The sequence below is a fragment of the Eublepharis macularius genome, chromosome 5 (genome assembly GCF_028583425.1).
Source record: "Eublepharis macularius isolate TG4126 chromosome 5, MPM_Emac_v1.0, whole genome shotgun sequence".
Taxonomy (NCBI): domain Eukaryota; kingdom Metazoa; phylum Chordata; class Lepidosauria; order Squamata; family Eublepharidae; genus Eublepharis; species Eublepharis macularius.
The window spans coordinates 144,342,778-144,365,363 of record NC_072794.1 but is presented as its reverse complement, the minus strand read 5'-3'; the positions used below and the strand labels follow the sequence as shown (position 1 = coordinate 144,365,363).

The following is a 22,586-nucleotide window of genomic DNA, read 5'->3' as shown; positions in this document are numbered from 1 at the left end:
AGATGAAAGGCTTATGATCCTTTGACAATTTCCAGGTATTTAATCCTTCTGTTCCCCTTAAGAAACTCCCCCCACCCCCGCGACCCCTTGTGCATACACCTCTTTCGTTTGCTATTTCTAGCCTCCTTAATCCTTCCGGAGCTGGGTCCTTCAGACCTTGCAGCAGGGAAAGAAAGCTTATTCGTGCCTTATTTAGTTAGGCTTGTTGTGCTGAAGTGAGCAAAACGTGCTGGATGTTTACGATATTGTACTAGACACGATGGCCAGTCCTGCACATATTTAACTTGGTGTCTGTAGTACACATTTATCTAATCACAGGGATCACTTTATCCAAGCCTGGATTGGGGCTGAAAATCCTTCAATGGGGTTGTTAAGACTCTTTCTCCACCTCCCTGACCCTCTCACGCTCCATTGTTTCTTTCTATCAACCAAATGAATTATTGGCTCAACAGGCTCCAGGCTGAAGGGAAATTACCAAGAAGGAATAATTCTGTCTTCAGTGGTCACACACTAGAAGCCTGCTCCATCTGCACAGAGGAACAAAGGAAAGGCACATATCATGATTTTTGCAATGGTGGCAGTATTTTTCAAGCCAGCTGTGATTCCTTGGACACAAGTGGCCATGTGGAGACACTCCAAGTGGACGTGCTTCTTCATATAACAGGGCATCCCTAGTTCTGCTTAACTGTGAGCCTGGAGGTAGCCCCTCGTGTTCCCAGGGCTTTGGTATAAGTGGGAAATAGCAAAAAGATTGACACCAAATGGCTGTTGGAATGCATTGGTTTCTTCCAAATGGCCCAAATGCCAATTGAATTATTCTTTTTAGCTTATCCCCAGAGGGATGCCGAGAGTTGTGAACATGGCTGTTGACTGTTGAGCATAGCTACTTGCAGTGTCAAAAATGTACCTGATGCTATTATGGTGTTTTCTTTTACAGAGGTGTGCCTTTTTTGAATAATTGTCATGTCCTCATGGGCATTTGGAAACTGTAAGCATTTTAAATCTATCTCGCAAGGCTGTTGTGTGAATAAATGGAGATGGATCTATGTAAGCTGCTTTGGGTCCTCATCAAGGAATGAATGAATGAATGAATGTTAAAGGATTATCACTTAGCTGTTTTACCACATGAGCAATTATGCACACCTTTCAAAAGATTATTATTATTATTTTAAAAAGTATCAAGCTGCCTCTTTTACCACAGAAAAGTACTATCATTTCAAGAACGCTTTTCTATTGGTGAAATGCTGATTTCAATAGAATTTGCTCCCAAGTAAATGAATTGGAGTCCTGGCCTGGCTAGCCTGATCACGTCAGATTTCAGAAGCTAATTTATTATGATTATGATTTCTTTATTTCTTTATCGTCTCACTGATATCCAAGGCAGATTACACACTGCAAGTGAATACAATATAATCAATTGCTAGGACATTCACAGAGCAAAAATACAGTGTGATCAACAGTTAGGGCATTCAAGAGATACAAATAGTGTATGGTAGCCACAAATTTGAAAACTAGCATAAAGCTGAACACATAAATGAAACATTTCTGAATTAAAGTGTAGGTACAAGGTTGACTCAGCCTTCCATGCTTCTGAGGTCGGTAAAATGAGTACCCAGTTTCCTGGGGGTAAAGTGTAGATGACTGGGGAAGGCAATGGCAAACCACCCTGTAACAAAAATTCTGCTAAGAAAACGTCGTGATGCGACGTCCCCCCATGGGTCAGTAATGATTCGGTGCTTATCTTTAATTAATATGACATCTTTAGCAATGTTGAACTATCCAATAGAAGTGTATCTACATCCGTAGACAGTACCCAATAGCCTAGTCTATAGTCCCTGTCCCTTACCAAGGTATCTCTTTGAGCTGTATTTTATGACACAGCCCTATAATCTGAGTAGAAAGCCCTCCTGAATAATTCAGTATTGCATAGTTTGTGGAAAGCCAGTAGAGTGGGAGCTTTCCTGACCTCCTCAGAGAGGGCATTCTACAAGGTTGGGGCTACCATAGAGAAAACATTATGTACAGGCAGTTGCTGATTTTGCCCAACTGCAGGGTGGTATCTGCAGAATGCCGTATTCATATGATCAAAGCTGCCGTGGTGGAACATAGGGAGAGAGGCTGTTGCACAGATATGAGAGGCCTAGGCCAGAAGGGTTTTGAATGTGATCTTCATGACCTTGAATCGAGCCCTGTAACTGATAGGTAGCCAATGGAGTGACTGAAGAATGGGAGTGATACGTATGTTCCATCTAGCTCCTGAAAGTAAATGAGCTGCAGCTGGAGTCTCCAAATTGACTTTGAGGAGAGACCTACATAGAGTGAATTACAGTAGTCTAGTCTCAGTGGCATGAATCCAGGTGGCAAGATCAGCCGTGTCAAGGTAGGGGCCTTGGTTAGTCATTGGATGGGATACCAGCAAGGAAGACCGAAGCCACTATGCAGAGACAGGCAATGACAAACCACTTCTTTTAGTCTCCTGTCCTGAACGCCCTAGCAGGGATCACCATAAGCTGGCTGTGACCTGACACACACGCATGCACACATGCACACACGCACACACACACACAAATGCAAACAGCTTTTTTTAACCTTTTACAGTTATCACATTACTGTTGTCGCTATTAGAATCTAAGAAGTGTCCTGCTTCATGAGACGAAAGTTGCCTTGAGACTGACACTTCATTTCTCACAGTGGCCAACCAGATGCCTCCCAAAGGGTTACAGGAAGGGCTGTTGTTTTTCCAGCAAGGATACTGAAAAGCATATTGCCTCTGAACTTGGAGGTAGCCAACATGGTTAATAGATTTTGATGGCACTCTCCTCCGCAAATTTGTGTAATACACCTTGTGGCAGTGAGTTCAACAAGTTAATTATATGTTTCGTATAATTTTGTGCTTTGTCTGTCCTGAACGTACCATCCATTGGTTTCATTGTCTTATGTTATAGCACAGGAATAGAGAATCTCTTTGGACAACTGCTGAAAAAAATGCATAGTCTTCCCCGTGAAAGTATGCTAGCAAACAGAATGGGGGGGGGAGATGAAAATTGTACTTGGCCAAACACACTTTGAGCAAGCCAAGCCCCAGTAGTGCTGCCAGCATCACAGGGATTCACCTTGGATTTGGCTGTGCAGGTAAAGGAGATGATGATGGACCTGTGCCATGTCCATTGCCCTCTCTCACATAGGCTGAGCCTGGCAACTGGTAGGAGAGTTGGGGGTGGGGACATGGAGGGGGGCAGCATTTATGGTTTACCCATCCCTGTGTGGAAACCTGCAATGAGTGCATTGCCAGGGGATAAGCCAGAATATCTGGATTTATATCTCACACAAAACCACAGTTAATGGTTAATAAATCCAGAGGAGTTAGCCGTGTTAGTCTGTAGTAGCAAAATAGTAAAGAGTCCAGTAGCACCTTTAAGACTAACCAACTTTACTGTAGCATAAGCTTTCAAGAACCACAGTTCTCTTTGTGAGACAGAACTGTGGTTCTCGAAAGCTTATGCTACAGTAAAGTTGGTTAGTCTTAAAGATGTTACTGGACTCTTTACTATCTGGTTAATAAAACAACTTCAGACTCTGGTTTTCAGATCCTGGTTTATTAGACCCTCACCTGCCTTGTTTTGGATTCTTTCTGTCTTTCAGGATAACTGCTGTCTAGAGTGGTTAACACTAGTGTAGGGTCGTTAATTTACTATCTGCAGATTAAATCACATGGGTGGCACAAAAATGAAACCAGGATGTTTTCATTAAATAAGCAGCAGGTCATAATCATTAATTATTACTAGCTATTCAATGTAATTCAGCTGATGCTGTTAGATGGTAAAATGATTTATATTTTAGAGCTTTGGTAATTGTACAATAAGCAGATCATAAAACCCACTGCCCAGTTCAAGTCGTTGCAACCACTTCTCTACATAAATTGGGGTCGCTACAGATGAAAGCAATGTCAGGAGAAATGATTTATTTGTTTATTTACGTTATTTATAGCCTGCCTTTCTTTCTGAGACTCAAGACAGAGTACACAGTGAAGTTCAATACAATCAACACCTGGGGCATTTAATAAACAATACAGTAAGAGTATAGATTGAAGAAATTTGAAAGCAAGGAGGAATCTTATACAGAGCCAAAACAATGTTGAAACAAAACATAAGCAATTTGACATGTGACAGATGACAGTAACAGACAGTGCCCAGTAGTATAATGTACAGTCCCTATCCCTTTATCAAAGCGTCTTTGAACCCTATTACCTGTATAAGAAATCCTTCCTGAATGATTTGGTTTTGCAGTTTGTGGAAAGCCAGGAGAGTGGGAGCTTTCATGACCTTTTCAGGCAGGCTGTTCCAAAAGTGGGGACCACTACAGAGAACGGGTGTGTGTGGGCAGCTGTTGATTTTGCCTGATTGCAGCATGGCACCTGCTGAAAGCCCAGTTCAGATGAGTGAAGCTGTTGTGGTGGAGTATAAGGAGAAAAGTACTTCTGTAAATATGAGGGGCCGAGACCAAGAAGTGCTTTTTATGTGATAGCCACACCTTGAATTGAACATGGCAACTAATCAGCAGCTAATGAAAGTGACTGCAAAATGGGAGTAATATTAACACTGTGCCTAGCTCCTAGCTGCGGCGTTCTGCACCAATCGCAGTCTCTGAGTTGACTTTGAGGGTAAAACCTATGTATCTCTCCTGTATGTTTGCTATTCAGGAAATTGATCCCAAAGCCAGTTAATTGTATGTGTTAACTTCAGCTGGATTTGTAGCCACTTGAATTATATAGAATATTTGGAAAGCTGTACACGGTGAGGGGTCATGCACAAAGATAGTAGTTGATAATATGGGCATGTTCTGAAGAAAGGATAGGGGTCAGTTGCATGTTGCAGAGGCACCAGACTCACAAATAGTTGATGAAAGGAGTAAAATTTATTTTATGTAAAGTGCATGTGAGCTCCATCATGTGATAATTATTAATGCCAGGGCTTTTCTGTGGTGGTACTCAAAGGTACTGAGTACTGGCACCTTTGTGGAGGGGGGAAGCTCTCCCAAGTCCTGATGAGGGAATTGGTGGAAATCAATTAAAAATCAGTTTAAATCCAGGTCTTCCAGACCTACCATTCTAGCCAAAACTCCACATTGGCTATTGAGGTTATTTTAGTATACTCGATCATGCTTTTTTTCCTGTATCAATATCTACAAAATATTTTTTTCTGCAACCCAAATTATGTGATTTTAAATGTGAATGTCTTCAATGTATGGACCACCAGCATTTCAGACAAAACTGAGGTGCAATTGGTCAATAAAAGTGCCAATCACTTGAAGTGTTATCATCCATCAGAATGAATTGCACTCCCCTTGAAGAATCAAGATTACACCTTAGGGGTATTGTTAGATCCTCTGTTTCATAAGGACATTCATACCTCCTCTGTAGCTATTATCATTTCACAACCTGCTTCTCTTCCTTGAAACAATTAATTTTGGTTACAGTTATTCATTCTTTGATCACATCCAGGTTAGATTATCACTGCAGTGTGTGAAAGGTTGCCAATGTACACTTAAGAAATACGTGGAGATTTGAGGGTGGAGCCTGGAAAGAGTGGGCTTTGAGGAGGAGGGGGAGCTCAATAGGGTATAATGCCATAGTCCACCTTCCAAAGCTGCCATTTTTACGAGAGGAACTACTGTTTGTAGTCTGGGAATCAGTTGTATTTCCAGGAGACCTCCAGCCCCCACCTGGAGTCTGGCAACCTTATAGGGTTCCCCTGAAGGCCATTGAGAAATGTAGTACCATTTGGTCCTGCAAGGCAGCTAACAGTTCTACTGCTTGGAAACATATTTTGTTAGTTTTAACAGAGCTCTACTAGTTATAGTGAGTTTCTGAGCACAATGTAAAGTGCTGTTGATTATCTTTAAAGCCTTAAGTGGACTGGTGACCCTTAGGGTCTAACTTGTCCCTATTACTTTTGGGCCACAGATTTGTACTGCCTTCTCCCTTATGAACCTTCTTGACCATTAAGGTCTTTGTTGTATCTGTCTCATTCTTAAATTTGAGGTGGTTGGTCAGGAAGACTGAGGCATTCTTGACTGGGGCACTTCACTTGTGGAATGCCCCCCTGCAGCTATTCATCTCTTGTGAGTTTGAGATAGTAGGTTGAAGGGGTTGCTGTTCTCCAAGGAGCTATGAACTAGTTTAGTAGTGGTTTATATGATCACCTACGCTGTAGGCCAATGAAAGCTTCTTCCAAAATGACAGAGACGTGTAGGATTAAAGGAGGTTATCTGTCTGGTTTAGTCTGAGACAGTGGCCTTCTTTCTTAATCGCAGTCAGATTCCCTCAAGTGTGATCATCAGTTGTAATCTTTACAAATCATAGCTCACATAGAACTTCCATATTGCTTCAGAATTACCTCAGTGCTTTTAAAACATGTTCACACATTCAGAAGCTATTCATTCAGTGTATATCAATCATGTGATGAGTAATCATGTGATGCATTTTAGCCTTTAGGATCAAACTAGAGGATCCATGAAGCATTTCTCATACATTTTTTTTATCACTACATAGTTGCAGGAGGCCCCAATTTGGACTGAGAAGGGTACACAGGGTGAGATTAATTCTCATCACCACAGCCCACTGAAGTGGCTTCATAAATAGTGTATCTGGAAATGATATTCCATGTCTATGTGTATCAAAGCAGGAATATAATGTGTTCCCTTAATCACATGAAGTGGCAGTCATGCATATAGAGAAGATCATACATATGAATGACTTGCAAAAATTTTAAAGGATGAAAAGTCTGGATCAGAACTGGCATATCAGACCTATCAAATGATACATAGTACCAGGCTGAGGCAATTCACAAAGCAGATGTTATAAACACCCTAAATCCCTTCCAGTAGCCCACAAAAGGTATCTGTGCAGGAACACCCCAACCAAATGTACAGTTTGTCTGCTTTACATTTGCGTGCCTGGCCCTGAAAGGTCTGTTGTAGGTAAATGCTGTGGAGTGGGAGTTGTTTATAGTGAAGTCAGAGCCTGTAAAACATGGTTTTATAGGGAAGTAAAATGAAAGTCCCACATTGTTCCAGTGCACAACGGTGTGTAAATTACAATTCCTGTTACACTGACCTTCAACAACTAGAGAGGCAACAGGGTGTGGGAGAAGAGAGTGAGAAAGGATCAGGAAGAGTAAACTTAATGAAATTAAGACGAAGTGAGAAGAGGGGGAGGAACATGTGTCTGTGGTCCAAATCCAATGGTATGATACTTTGCAGCCCAAACACCCAAGGAAGCGACTTTTCTTGCGGAGAGGTAGAATTTGCAAGTCCCATTGCAAACCTCAAGCATACACCTGTCCTGGAGCGGCAGTCAGCAACATGCTGCCGGCTCATCCAATAATAAACAGTCAACAAAATTGCTACTGCTCTACCAAAGGAGGAGGGGGAAGGAAGAAGAAGCTGAGCTGAGCAGCATGCGCTAGTGGGTGAGATGATTAAAGATTAACCCCCCTGGCCTCTTGCCTCCACCCCTCTAGGTAGTATAGGCCTTGAAGCTCAGCAGATCTTTTCAGAGGAATATTTGAAATAAAAGCCAACAGATAGGGGGACGCCAGCAAAATTGGTTCGGAGGGGTTGCGGGGCCAATAACCTCTGGCTGTAGAGTCGCTGCAATCCAGCCCCGTGTTTGCTGATGATAATGCGCCTTTCCAAAGCCCTGATAGACATGGAGATGGCAGATTATAGTGCAGCTTTAGACCCAGCATACACTACTCTGGAGTTTGAGAACATGCAAGTCCTGGCGATAGGCAACGGTAAGTCCCAACACAGAGTTTATTCTTCTATGTTAACATTGGGAGGGCAAAGCAACCAGAATTCAGAGATGAATTTGTACAGAGGGGGCTGGACTGTACAGCGGATTTGTCCTTTCTCTTACTGTTTCCTTGTGACACAAGGGAAACCTGTAAAAGACTATGTCAGTGGAGGTTTTCCAGACTAATCCCTTTTACCCATTTATAGCAAAGGTTTTTTTGTTTGACCAATGCTCCACTTGGCATGGGCTGGGTAACATTTCCAGGGATGGGTGCGGTATAGAAATATTATAGGTCTTTTCTCACAATGTTCATCTGGCTGTGAAAGGCAGAGAAACAAACTTGGAACGCAGCATGGATGGTGAGCTCTAAGGGGAAAGAAGAAATATAGAGAGGGTGGCTCCTGTTCAGTGAGTTTTGGAAGGATCAGATGGAGAATGTAGCTTTCTCGGGCTAGACAGACATCTGCAGTTCTAGCGGCCATTAGGGACGGAAATTGCCATTGATGGGAGTGTAGCATAAATCTCTGACATTTCTGATGCCATATACTGTGGGAGCCTGCAATTAAAATGAATCTGGTTCAGGATGGTAAGATCTGTATTTTAAAGTGTCACTGCACGGTAATTTTGGATAATCCTATATATGTGCTTTTTGAAGGCACAGTAGGTTAATAACTCCTACACAACAACTCTGTAGGGTAGGCCTGTATTATTATCACCGTATTGTTGATAGAGGGCAGAAACTAAGAGACCACAGCCAAGCCTAAGCCTACCTAGTGAATCTGAGGGTAAGGTGAGATTTGAACTAGGAACTTGTTATACTGCAGTTCACAGACGGAATGTCATGTCAGTTCTCAGACGATCTTGGCAAGTTCATGGGCAACATGGTGAGGAATTTTAGGTGGTCACATTTATCGCCTGCCATTAATTTGATGTGATTTAAAATGGGAGTGGATATTAGGCCAAAAGGAAGCTCGCTTTTTCCATAGCTTCAGTTTGTTTTATAGACAGGAGTGGAGTAACACAGTAGATGAGCAGACTTGCCTCCCAGCCCCAGCCCCATCTGCAGCCATATACCAGTGTTTGATTTGATATGATTTGGTTTGATACTGGGATTTGGTTTTGCTCACAAGGTCAAAGAACTATGGTGTGTTTATTTCAGGTCCTCTGAATAGCAGGGAGATGCCTAGTCTTGATTCTGAGCACTGCCTTGTGGCCAAGTGCTTATGAACATCTTAAAGGCTTTTACAAATAGAAAGCTTATCAGTGATGATTTGTATTTTCCGTATTCAACTATTTAGTAAATTCTGTATCTGTTTTCCAAAGATGAGTACAGTTTGCCTGTATGCGGTATATAGAATTTTGTACCTAATTGCAGTGTCTGTTTGTTACCTGTACTTGTTTTGTATGGTACAGTGCAGTCCACTTCACTTTGGGATTATTTATTATTATCTATCTATTTATTTATTTACTTCTTTTACATCTGGCTTTTCTCTCAGAGTGGCTTGTGTTGTTCTCCTCTCCTCCATTTTAACCTCACAACAACCTTGTGAGGTAGGCTAGGCTGAGACTGTGTGACAGGCCCAAGGTCACCCAGCAATTTTCCATGACAGAATGGGGATTTAAACCTGGGCATATCAGATCCTTGTCTGACACTCTAACCACTTATACTACTGGCTGTCATCTGACCACTAGCTGTCATCTGACCACTAGCTGGTACAGAAATTGTAAACATTTTAATGGGGAATGGGCCATTTGGGGACAAGAAAAACTCATATACTTATGACAAATGTGCATTGTAGGGAAACGTGTTTTGAAACAGCTCATGATTGGCCATGTCACCAAAACTAGCTGATTCGCCCACTATCTCACTTTCACTATGGACATGTCCGCTTTTCAAACATAGCTGTTAACAGAGGACCCTGGGAATTGTAGTTTTATGGCAAAGGAAATCTCAATACTTTGTAAAAATGCAATTCCCAGAGTTCTTCGACAATCAGCTGTTATAGGCTTAGCAGTTTCCAAACAGGTTTAAATTTAGAATGTGGATGTACCCTATGAAATTTTTGTTGACTATATAAAGCCATTCCATTATCTTATTCCAAATATTGGAATATCTGCTATTTCTTCTGGAGATTATAATAGTGTACTTCTTCCCTTTTGGAAAGATTTGGACTTATCAGAGAACAGGGGTACATTTTTCCTATTACCAGTTTATGGGTTCCATAACTATATTTACAGATTTACTCCCCCCCCCCACAAATACACAACCTTTCTTCCAAATAGTGACCCAGAGGCTTACATCATTCTCCTCTACAACATCCCTGTGAGGGTAGGTTCTACTTTCTACAATATCCCTGTGAGGTTGGTTAGGCTGAGAGAGTGTGACTGGCCCAAGGTCACCCAGCAAGCTTCCATGGCTACACCACACTAGTTGTCAAGGCTTTGGGCATAGCATGCTGTAACTTTTCTTTACAAATATCCTTCAGGAACAAGCCATTAAAATACAGAGAAAATAATGGAGTTTTTGTCTGTGTGTGTGCGTGCGCGTCACACTTAGCAAAAAGTATCAGCTAGCCTAGCAATATCATCCAAGGCTAGTTTTTCTCTGCCTCTGCAACTGTCCCTTTTCCTTTCCTGGGTATTCACAGGAGACGACATGACGGTATATAAATGGCGTCATGGCACTATACCTGTCTGCTGCATAGAACCATAGTTGCCTCAGCTATCGCACACAATTTGATTACCCCGGGTCTTTCAAAGCATATACGTAGATGGAGCTGAGCTAATCCAAAACACTCCTTTGAAAAGCAGCACAATCAAAGGCACAAAGCTACTGCATATTAAAATCTGCAATTCTTGCAAAATTCCTGCTTGGGCAATCTGTTTTTTTTTTAAGTTTCCCACCTTTTTAAAAACCGAGTACTAACTTTGCACTTATCATAAACTTCAGTAAAGACTGCAGAAGACTTTTAAATGTATGTCCCACAAAATTGAAACTACAAGGCAAAACTACTATCCTGCATTGCTGCTATTGCTCCTCGTTTTCTATATCCTTCTCTTTTCTATATTGCTATTTTCCTGGTGTGACTTCTGAGTTAAAATTCTGCACCAGTTGCCAGTGAACAGAAGGGATGAGTAAAGAGAAAGTGAGTTAAAGTCATAGCATTTAAGAGAGCTAGACGCAAGATTGTGCGTATTTCCTGTCTACCCACCCCCACCCCCTGCCACCTTCTGCTTTATGTACTTATACCTGGGTATGGCCTGTACCATTGCAAGACCATATGTGTAGTTGTTGCAAATACCTGTGCAAATACCCATGATGAGGGAAAGGTTCTTCCCTGGGCATAGAGCCAGGGGCCTCTGGGGGAGGTGAGGAGGGGAGATAGCTGTGAATTTCCTGTACTGTGCAGGAGGTTGAACTAGATGACCCTTGCTGTTGCCAGCTCTATGTTTCTATGTTTCACCCTGGAGTTTTTGGAACCATTGCACTGATTATGAGGGCAATCCTGTGCCGGTCTACTCAGAATCCTACTCAAGTCTATTCAATGGGACTTACTCACAGGAAAGCATTCTTAGGATTGCATTGTAAGGCTGGAGTCCACTCCTAACCACACTTAGTAGGGAGCAAGCGAATCCATTGAACTCAGTGAGATTTACTTCTTTATGCATGGTTTCGACTGCATTGTTAAAGGATTAGCAGTGCAATCTTATGCCGAGTTACATCAGTCTAAGCCCACTGAAAGCCCATTTGCTGCCTTGCTGATCCTCATGAGGGCAGAAAGGCGTGGTATACATTTTTAAATAAAACAAAATGAATAAATGAGCATGGAATGGAGTAACCGTGCATAGAATTGTATTATACAGCTGTTAAGGTTTTTAAGGACATGAAAGTATTTTTCCTTCTCCACAAATTATTATGGTTTATGGGAGAACTTAAGTGTACCTTGCCAGGCAACTAGCACCTCACTTGTTTACACTGAGGAAAGAGTATGAGTTAGAGGATTACCTCCACCCAGCATGTGATTCTGGTCAGAATGAGGGGACGTCAGTGCTGCAAGTTGTTTAGTTGGGCCCTCAGAGAACTTAATTTTGCTTGGGTTGTTTCCACGCTGTTTTTTCTTTACTGGTACTATCTGTTTTATTCATTTTGGGTGTCAATCTGAGATCAGGCTAAAGTTGCCAACATCCAGGTGGAGCCTGGAGATCTACTGGTATTATAACTAATTTCCAAACCACATAGATCAGTTCCCCTGAAGAAAATGACTGACTTGGAGGGTGGACTCTATGGCCTTATACCTCAGTGAGGTCCTTTCCCTCCCCTCCCCATACTTCACCTTCAAATCCCCAGAAATTCCCCAGCCTGGAGTTGGCAACTCTAGAACAGGCCTTCTCAGTTGCGGCACCAGAATTATGGAATTTCCTCTCGAGAGAGAGGCTGTTATCCCCCATCTAGCACTGTCTTCTGCTAGCAGGTGAAGACTTTTCTGTTTCGTTTGACATTCCCTCAGTGACACTCAATTGGCATTCCTTCCTGCATATGTGCTTATGTGCTTGTGTTTTGTTAAACTGTTTTATGGTTTGATAAAGATGCATTTTAAAATTTGTTTTAATGTTTTGCTGTTTGCTGTCTTGGAGATCTTGAACTTGATGGAAAGGTAGCATTAAAATGTTTAAAATAAATAAAACAAAACAAAATAAATTTGATTAATTTGTAAGCTACCTTGGGTCTGTATTGTAGAGGAAGGTGGGTAGTGGTCTGATCTACCAGTGGTTGCCCTGTGTCTCTTTCCCCTTCTCCTAATGTCTTCATGTCTGTTTGAGTGCTGTGCATGATGTGACATCATTGTGTTGTGCATTTCTCTCCCTGGCTCATATCACTGTTTGTCGGCAATTGGGTTTGTGACAATGTAGTGTTCAATAAGACAATGTGAGGAAGAAGGAGAAGAGTCCCATGGGTTGGATCCAAACTGGCTTTTTGTTGATGAAAAAGTGAGGAGGGGGTTCCCTTTGACCACCCAAGAGTTGCCAGGTCCTCTGGGGCTTAACCTAGGGGATGGGGGTCACAGGGGGGTTACTACAGGAGTATATACCTCTCATGTACATGCAACACTCACGCTCTCTAGAATGTTTCTGTGTCATACCAGGAATTATGTGCAACAGAAGCAGGGCATCCTGACCTTCTCTCCCCCTCCCCCTCTCACCTTTCCCCCTTGCCAGCCAGGTGAGAAGTAGAAGGGGGCAGAAGGGGGAATGGGAACCTTACTCAGCAAACGGTTCATAATTTAAAGTCTTTAAGATGAAAAAAGACATTAGATTGTAAATATTGTAGTTTTGGGTCTCTTCTCACATGCCAAGTGATTTATCCAGTGCCTCACTTTTGCAGGAGGGAAAGCTTTCTAGGGTCACAGACTTGTTGTTAGGCAAGAGAAGGAGGCAAGTCCTGTGCATTGATTTAGATACTCATCTCTTCCCACCAATATCTATCAGATGAAAGTAAAACACCTTGTTTGGTGTTATATATAGAAAGGAGCTGTGGTTCAGTGGAACTGCATATACTCTGAAAGAGACCAATCCAAGGTTCAATCAAAAGCATCTGCACTACAGTTAATATCTTATGTGGCAAATGTTGGAAAAGATCCTTCCAAAGAGACATGGTCAGTCAGCATAGACAATATTGAACTAGATGGTCTCACTTTGCATGAGGCAGCTTTGTGGTGGCAGAGAGTACCCTCAAGTCATAGCTGACTTATGGCAACCCCTGGTGGGGTTTTCACGGCAAGAGACTAACAGAGGTGGTTTGCCATTGCCTGCCTCTGCAACCCTGGTCTTCACTGGAGGTCTCCCATCCAATTACTAACCAAGGCCAACGCTGCTTAGCTTCTGAGAGCTGACAAGATCAGGCTCATCTGGGCTATCCAGGTCAAGGCATAAGGTAGTTTTATATGTTCCCAATTACATGACAGTATATTTCCTCAGAGTGCGACAGCCTGTGCATATTGGGTCTACTCAGACATAGATCCCACTTTGTTCCATGGCACTTACTTCCAACAAGTAAGGAAGCATTTTTGCAAATTTTGGGGAAAAAAAAGTGGTGTGACTGTCAGAAATGTATGTTTCCCCATCATATATTAACATGTTTAGAATTTAGATATCCTACACTTTGTATTGTTCTGTGCTACTAATTACCAAATAGTACCAAACAGGGCTTTTTTTCAGTGGGCACGCGGTGGAACGGAGTTCCGCAACCTCTTGAAAATGGTCACATGGTTGGTGGCCCTGCCCCCTGATCTCCAGACAGAGGGGAGTTTAGATGGCCCTCCGTGCCATACAGCACGGAGGGCAATCTAAACTCCCCTCTGTCTGGAGATCAGGGGGCGGGGCCATCAGCCATGTGACCATTTTCTCCACGGGCAACCCACTGAGTTCCACCACCTCTTTTCCCAGAAAAAAAGCCCTGGTACCAAACAAAAACAAACTTCCAAAAGGCTTTTGAAGAAGTACCTCACTGAAGACCCCTGAGTAAGCTTAACAGTCATAGGATAAGAGGTTGGGTCCTCATATGGAATGAAAACTGGTTAAATGACTGGAAGCAGAGAATAGGAACAAATTGACAGTTCTCTCAATGGTAGGATGTAAGCAGTGAGATTCCATGGGAATCCATACTGGGATGGTGCTGTTTAAGTTCATAAATGATCTGGAACTGGGGTAAACTGTCTAGAGCCCAAGTTTGCAGATGATACCAAGTTATTCAGGATGATAAAAACCAAATCAGATTGTGAAGAACTCCAGGCACACCTCACCCAAACTGCATGAGTGGCTGACACAGCAAATAAAATTCAGTGCAGGCAAGTGCACGGTGGCATACACAGCAGCAAAAAATCCTAACTTTAAATTGATGCTGATTGGGTCTGAATCAGCGGAGACTGAGAGGGATTATAGAGCATAGTTCTACGCACGGATTTTTTCTGGGAAAAGAGGTGGTGGAATTAAGAGCCAAGCTACAAGTGTCGCCTTACACGGGTTGGACACTTGTCAGCTCACCTCAAGTTTTGATGGGAAATGTAGGCGACCTGGTTTTACAACTTGGCTCTCCATTACAGCTGCAAGACCAGGATGCCTACATTTCCCATCAAAACTTGAGGGAAGCTGACAAGTGTCCAACCTGTGTCAGGCATCACTTGTAGCTTGGCTCTCAGTGGGTTGCCCTCGGAGAAAATGGTCACATGGTTAGTGGCCCCGCCCCCTGATCGCTCCCTGTCTGAAGATTAGGGGGCGGAGCCACCAACCATGTGACCATTTTCAAGAGGTTCCGGAACTCCATTCCATCACGTTCCAGCTGAAAAAAAGCCCTGGTTCTATGAAAATGTCAACATAGTGTGTGGCCAGGGCCGGCGCGCCCATTGAGGCCAGGTAGGCGGTGGCCTCAGGCGTGGGGTGCCAGAGGGAGTGCCGGAGGAGGCGTGGGGGGTGGGAGCGCACGCCACAAAGCAGCAGCCTCCTATCCCTCCCGCCCCGCGCCACCGCCAGCACAAGCCCCCGGCCAGGCACAGCCACTGCAGGCAGGCATCTGTGGCGGTGCAGGCTACCGAGCAGGAGAGCTCGGAGGCCGCCCACCGCAGCAATCGGGCCAGCGGCGCGCACGCTCCCATGATGACGTCACACGTGATGTCATCATGCAGGCCGGTGTGCGTGCGCGCTTGCGTGGACGTGGGGGGGCGCCCGGCCGGCCGCGAGCGCCGCAAACCCTTGCACCGCCCCTGTGTGTGGCAGTGTTGAAAAAGGCAAACTCCATACTGAGGATTATTAGAAAGGGGGCTGAAACTAAAATAGCGTTGTAATACTGCTGTATAAATGGTTAAGGGAACGGGAGTACCTTTCCTATGAGAAATCCTGAAGAATCCAGGGCTTTTCAGTTTAGGAAAAAGGGCAAGGGGAGGGGTGGGGACGACAATTCAGTGCCCGTCAATGGTCTTAGACTGGAGTAACTCTGTTTAGGATTATACTGTAAATGGGGACATGCTAGAGGTTAATAAAATTATGCATAAGGTAGAGAAAGTGGACAGCGAGAACTTTTTCTCCCTTTCCCCAAAAGAACTCGAGGGCATCCATCCAATGAAGATGATGGGCAATGGATCCAGGACATACTAAAGGAAATACTTCTTTATTCAAGGGGTGAAGGAAATGTGGAATTTGCTGCCAGTGTATGTAGTGATGGCTGTGGCATAGATAGCTTTAAAGGGGATTAGGTGGGTTCATGGACAGATCTGCCTACTAACCATGGTGATTAAAGAGATCCTTCTATCAAAGAGACAGTAAACCTCTGAATACCAATGTGAGGGAGCAACATCGAGAGAAGACTTTAGACTCCATGCCCTGTTTGTTGGTCCTCCAGGGGCAACTGGTGAAGATGCTGGATTAGATGTAGGGTTGCCAACCTCCAGGTGCGGCCCCTGCAATCTCCCAGAATTACAATTATCTCCAGATGACAGAAATCAGTACCCTTGGAGAAAATGGCTGCTCTGGAGGGTGGACTGTACGGCATTATAACCTGCTGAGCTCCAGCCCCTCCCCAAACCCCACCCTCCCCAGGATCTGCCCCCTCAAATCTCCTGGTATTTCCCAACCTAGAGGCCTGGTATGTTCTGCTGCAAAATAATAAAGCCCTTGATTCATGATACAAACCCTTTATCTTTCCCCTTGTAGCAGTATTCCCAGAGTAATTGATGCAATTAATTGTGCAACTGCCAGATTAGAGATGTATAAGAGAGTCAGCTTTTCTGGTTTGCCATCACTAAGCCCTTATCAGCTTGCTTCATGCCCTGCCACCTGCATTTGCAGCTTTATTCTTCTTTCTTTTTCTATTTTCCCCTCACATACATACATACATACATACATACATACATAGCAGAATATCATCCTATTGACACTGGATCGGTAGACTGGCAAATGCAGAAGTCAAATGAAAAAGGAAGAAGTGGTTTAGTTTGGGTTGCCAGCTGTGGGTTGGGAAATTCCTGGAGGGTATCATGTCATAGAGTCTACCCTCCAAAACAGCTATTTTATCCATGGGAACTGATCTCTGTTGTTTGGAGATCAGTTGTAATTCTGGGAGATCTTCTGGCCCTGCCTGGAGGTTGGCAATCCAGGGCTTACTCCTTTGGAGAAGACCCACTGCTTCAAAGGAGCCAGTGTGGAATAATGGCTAGAGCGTTGGGCTAGGACCTCAGACAGTTGGGTTCAAATCCCTATTGTGCTATGAAGTCCACAGGGTAACTATTCTCTCTCAGCCTAACTTAACTCACGAGGTAGTTGTGAGCATAAAACAAGGAAGGAAGATAACCATTCTCTCTCAGCCTAACTTAACTCACAGGGTAGCTGTGAAGATAAAATAAGGAAGGAAGATACAAGTATCGGCCTGTATCAGCATTCACTGAGGTGGGGTATCTGCTGAGGCCCAGGGTTTCTGGCGGGTTCCACTGTCACTGACTCCTGCCTGCATACTTCCTGTGCCACCTGCCTGCGTGCCCTTCCTTCACGCAGTTCCTTGCAGGCGCTCCACCTCCTGCACTCCTAGTTACCTGGGCTGTCCAGCACTGTCAGGGAAGAGTGCGTGGATAATGATAATCATAGCAGCGGCACTCCTGGCCACACACATGACCCAATGCCATTGAGGAAAGGGCATGCAGGTGGCTGAGGGAGAGGCCATGAGCAGGCAGCAAGGATGCACAGGCAGGTGGGAGTACATGGGTATGGGCAGAAAAGGCAGTGTGTGTGTGGGGGGGGTCCTTGAGGGGGGCTTGTGGAGGGGGGCTGAGAGTCTCTGCCAATCAGACCCTGGAACTGTCCCTGTTCAGCTCCTTGGAGGAAAGGCAGGAGACATAGGAACAGATATTGAGTTATAAAAGGGGAGAGACATTGGGTTACCAAGCAACATGGGGACAGCTGATTCCAAGCTGACCCCCCCCCCACACACACACACACCTAACGTGACACAATTTCTGCTCTGTAATTTTGTTCTAATTATTACAAATATTACAAAGAGAAATGGCCCAAGTGTTCTCTTTAAAGTCAGAGAAAAAGAGGGAAAGGTTAACTACAGAGTGCAATCTAAGCAGAGTGACACTGGAAGTCTGTGATCAGAACCTCCACCCCCAACAAGTTTATCACTCTCCCCTCCCATCCCTACTCCAAAATGGTTATTAACTGTTTGGAAGGGATGCATGCATAATCCAAGGATAGCTGCTATTTATTTTCCAATGCTAAGAGCATCTTCCAGGAGGGGTCTGTTAGATCAGGAAGATGGCAAGGAGGGAGAGTGACTGACTCTCTCCATCAAGACCACTGATTTAATCTTGTAGTTTAAACACATTATTTTGAGTCCTATATCCTGTGTTGCCAACAGGGAACAGCTCCCTTCCCTCCCTTAAGTGACAACCTTTAAAGGAGGTATCACCCCTTTTACTTTTCATTTGTTCCTCACGTATCTGAAGTACATCTTTTTGTTGTGGAAAGCCCCCCTGGCCAGTGTAAATTCATTCTGAGCTTTGGCCTCTCTGATGTCTGCCCTTCAGTGCTTAGCTACCCCTAGGTACTCTTCTTTAAATGCATTTCCTTCCCTCCATTTCTTGAACATCCTCTAATTCTCTACATTCTAGACTTTATCTGTCCTCAGTACATTCTTTCTCACCTGTTTTGGTATGTATTTCTGGGGGGAAATGCCAACTATCTGGATAAGAAGGTGACCGTTTTCAAAAGTCTTGCTCACATCAGTACCATTCTCCTTCCATCTTTCCTTGCAGATGCTTTTTTACCTTGTAGCACTGGAGGGCTTTTTGAGGGTTTTTCCACAAATCAGTAATTGCCATTGTGCTATAGCACAATCAGGGCTCATTTCGAGGGGGAACGCGCCGGAACGCAGTTCTGGCAGTTCCCCAAAGAGGTCACATGTCAGGTGGCCCTGCCCACCTGACTCTCGGCCATCTTGGGCCTGTTTCGTCCTGTATTGGGGCCAAAACAACCCAGATTGGGCCTCTGATGAGTGGTGGATCACTCTCCTGTTCAGCAGTGGCCTGATCCTGACCATTTTGTGCCCCTTTTTAGCTATTTTCAGCCCCTTTTTGCCATTTTGGGCCCAATTTCGGTCGTGAATGGCCAGGACTGGGTCCAAAACAGATAGAATAGGTTATGTCGGGGTGTGTGGCATATGCAAATCAGTTATGCTAATGACACATTTCCGATGATGTTAAGGGGCATGGCATATGCTAATGAGTTATGCTAATGAGTTCCTCCAGCTCTTTTTCTACGAAATGACCCCTGAGCACAATAATGTTAGAACCATCTCTTGACAGCCTATGCAAGTTCCTCTGAATTCCCAACTTTCATTTAAAAAATAAGTACATCTCTAGCACTGTTCATAGTGGAGATATAAAGGTTCCTCTCATACTCTCACTAAAAAGGGCCAGAGATGTCCCTTTTCTAAATTAATGAAAGCTGGGGATTCAAAGGAGCAAGTAGATCATGGCAAAATATGGTTCTGATGTTATTGGGCTATAACACAACAGCAATTACTGATTTTTTTTTAAGCCTTCAAAAGCGGTGCAGTGGGGGAGAATGCAGGGGAAATTGTGACTGATGGATGAAAGTGTGCACCAGTCTCCCATGTGGATGCTCCATTGCCAGTGCAAACATGTTTCCATTTGTGGCAGAATTGACAGGCAGTTTGAGCTGTAGGAAGACCCACAGTTCACCCCTCACCGCTGCCTCAAACACTGTTATTGGCCCAAGGCAAGGCAGTCCCTCAGTCTACCTCCCCCTGCTGCAGCCTGGAGCTAACAACACCTTATAGCAGGGGTTCTTAATCTGAGGTCCATGAACTTGAAAGGGGAAAAAAATGTTGATAACTGTATTTCAATATAATTGGTTTCCTTTATAATCCAATATCAAATCCTCCTTTCCAAAGAGCAGCATAGAAAATAACTTAAATTCACAAAGCTCATTTTAAAATGGATGTGTCAGTCAGTATTCCTGATTACTGTCGCTTGCATGAGTGTGCATGATGTCTCCTGCTTGAGTTTGTGTCCAGCTGTTTCACTGTTGTCCTCCCTGTCTTCCTCAATGAATAGACACCTCCCCCTCAGAAGCTACAAGCCTCAACGCCTCCAACAGCATCGGGGCTAGTGTCTTGTGTGCCATCTGTGGAGACCGTGCAACTGGAAAACATTACGGAGCTTCCAGCTGCGATGGCTGCAAAGGGTTTTTCAGGAGAAGCGTCCGAAAGAACCACATGTACTCTTGCAGGTAAAGCAGGTGGAGGGCAACCTGGTAGTTCACAGTATCACAAAATTACAGAGTTGGAAGGGGCAATACAGACCTTCTAGTCCAACCCCCTGCCCAATGCAGGATGAGGCTAAAGCATCCCTGACAAATATTCATCCATCCTCTTCTTGAAAACTGCCAGTGAAGGGGAGCTCACCACCTCCCTAGGCAGCTGATTCTACCTTTGAACTACTCTGACCATGAAAAGGTTTTTCCTAATATCCAGCCAGTACCTTTCTGCATGTAATTTAATCCCATTGCTTTGAGTCCTATTCTCTGCTGCCAACTGGAACAGCTCCTTGCTGTCCTCCAAATGACAGCCTTTCAAATATTTAAAGAGAGCAATCATGTTCCCCCTCAACCTCCTCTTCTCCAGACATTCCCAAGACCCTCAGCCTTTCCTTGTAGGGATCAGTTTCCAGACCCCTGGTCATTCTCATCGCTCTCTTCTGCACCCTCTCAATTTTGTCCACATCCTTTTTGTATTGAGGCCTTCAGAACTGCACGCAGTACTCCAGGTGTGGCCTGACCAAGGCAGTATAGAGAGGGACTATGACCTCCTGCGATTTCAGTGCAATGGCACTTTTGATACAACCCAAGACTGAGTTTGCCTTTTTTGCCACCACATCACACTGACTGCTCATATTTAGTTTACAGTCCACTCTGACTCCAGGATCTCTTTCACATACACTACTACCCAGAAGTGTATCCCTCATCCTGTATTTGTGCTTCACATTTTTGTGGCCCAGATGTAATACTGTGCACTTATCTATGCTGAATTGCATCCTGTTCACAACCGCCCACTTCTCCAGAGTATTCAGGTCTTGTTGAATTTTAACTCTATCTTCTTGGGTGTTTGTGACTCCTCCCAATTTGGTATCATAAGCAAATTTAATGAGTGGCCCATTTACCCCTTCATCCAGATCATTGATAAAAATATGGAAAAGTACCGGGCCCAAAACTGAGCCCTGTGGCACCCCACTGGACACCTCCCTCCAATCTGATGAAACGGCATTGACCACCACTCTTTGAGTGCGGTTCTCTAACTAGTTCCCTATCCACCAAACTGTCCTATAGTCCAGTCCGCAGTTTTCCAATTTACCCGTTAGAATGTCATGGGGAACCTTATCAAAAGCTTTACTGAAATCCAGGTAAATCACATTGACAGAGTTCCCACGATCCAGTAAGCTCGTCACTCAATCAAAGAAGGAAACCAGGTTGGTCTGACAAGATCTGTTGGGGACAAAACCATGTTGACTTCCCCGGATCACTAAGTGGTCCTTTAAATGCTTACGGATTGATCCCTTTAAAATCTGCTCCAATATCTTTCCAGCAACAGAAGTCAGACTGACCAGCCTGTAGTTTCCCAGGTCATCCTTCCCTTTCTTAAAGATTGGGATAACATTCGCTCTTCTCCAATCTTGTGGTACATCCCCAGTCCTCCAGGAGGCCTTGAAGATGATGGACAGAGGCTTTTAGTTCCTTAAAGTTGAGCTATATTATGTTGGAAACAAGGACAACAGCAAAGACTGATCTTTGAATGAACACACACACAATCTGCTAAGGATTTTCCCATCAGAATTAAAATTCACTAGACCAGAAATAATGGATCCAACTAGTTACTTAAAATGGTAGACTGGGAGAATGAGCGAGTGTATGTTAGCTTCATTTGGAGTTATTGTCTAGCTTGTCACAGTGCTGCATTATCTCTGACCACACTTTACATTATGGAGAGGGAGGATACTATCTTTTGAATGAGGGACTCGCTTTCTTATTGCAAAACCAGGAAGTGGGTCAGAATGCGACCTTGACTATCCCAGGTAATTCAAGCACCATAATACCTCTTGTTCCTCAAGTGCTGTCAAAACAAAGTAGCCTAAAACACAATGAAAAAGTGGGCCTGCCCACAGGCTGACAACCTAATAGGATATAGCAGGATAAATATAGTGGGAAATACCCTAAGACTAATTTTTGTCTCATTTGAACAGGCTTCTATTTAAAGTCTTTAAACGGCTGTCATTATTTTAATGATTCTTTCTTCAGAGCGCTAATAGGAGTGAGAGGTTCATTGTACAACGGCCTCTAGTTTAGGCAATTAGGGCACCCAACTTAATGAATCTTCTGTGTCGAGGCTCTGAATTAATTCTTTTTTTAAAAACCTCATGCCAGCCACCTAGAGATAGCTGTGCCCCTACAAAGGGTATCTACCACCTAGCCTTTTCCATGTATTCTTGGAGGTGGTTGGGTGGTGGTTGCTGGAGAAAACTGCTGCTATATGTCTTTTTAAAATCTGCTGCTGTATTGCTTGTTTGTGCGTTTTTAAATAATTTAATGAGTTTTATTGGTTTTTAAAGGTACATGTATTTTATATTACTGTATAAATTGTAATCCTCCCTGAGATTGCTGATGAGGGGAGGGCAGAATATAAATCGAATAAGATAAAATAAATAAATAATAAAAAAAATTTCTCCCCTTC

The 22,586-nt window shown here is 43.8% G+C and overlaps 1 protein-coding gene across 2 annotated transcripts in view; it reads left to right on the top strand.

The window, feature by feature from the left end:
- The window catches only part of HNF4A (hepatocyte nuclear factor 4 alpha), an 88,237-nt gene that overhangs the window by 39,272 nt on the left and 26,379 nt on the right, over positions 1 to 22,586 (top strand). The window contains exons 1-2 of one of the 2 annotated variants that reach the window (XM_054980839.1): positions 7,569 to 7,796; positions 19,918 to 20,092. In XM_054980839.1, the coding sequence (XP_054836814.1) occupies positions 7,676 to 7,796; positions 19,918 to 20,092 (296 nt within the window). In that variant the 5' untranslated portion in view covers positions 7,569 to 7,675. Of the gene's footprint in view, positions 1 to 7,568; positions 7,797 to 19,917; positions 20,093 to 22,586 lie in introns of those variants that run through there. The other variant, XM_054980840.1, reaches the window with a different exon arrangement.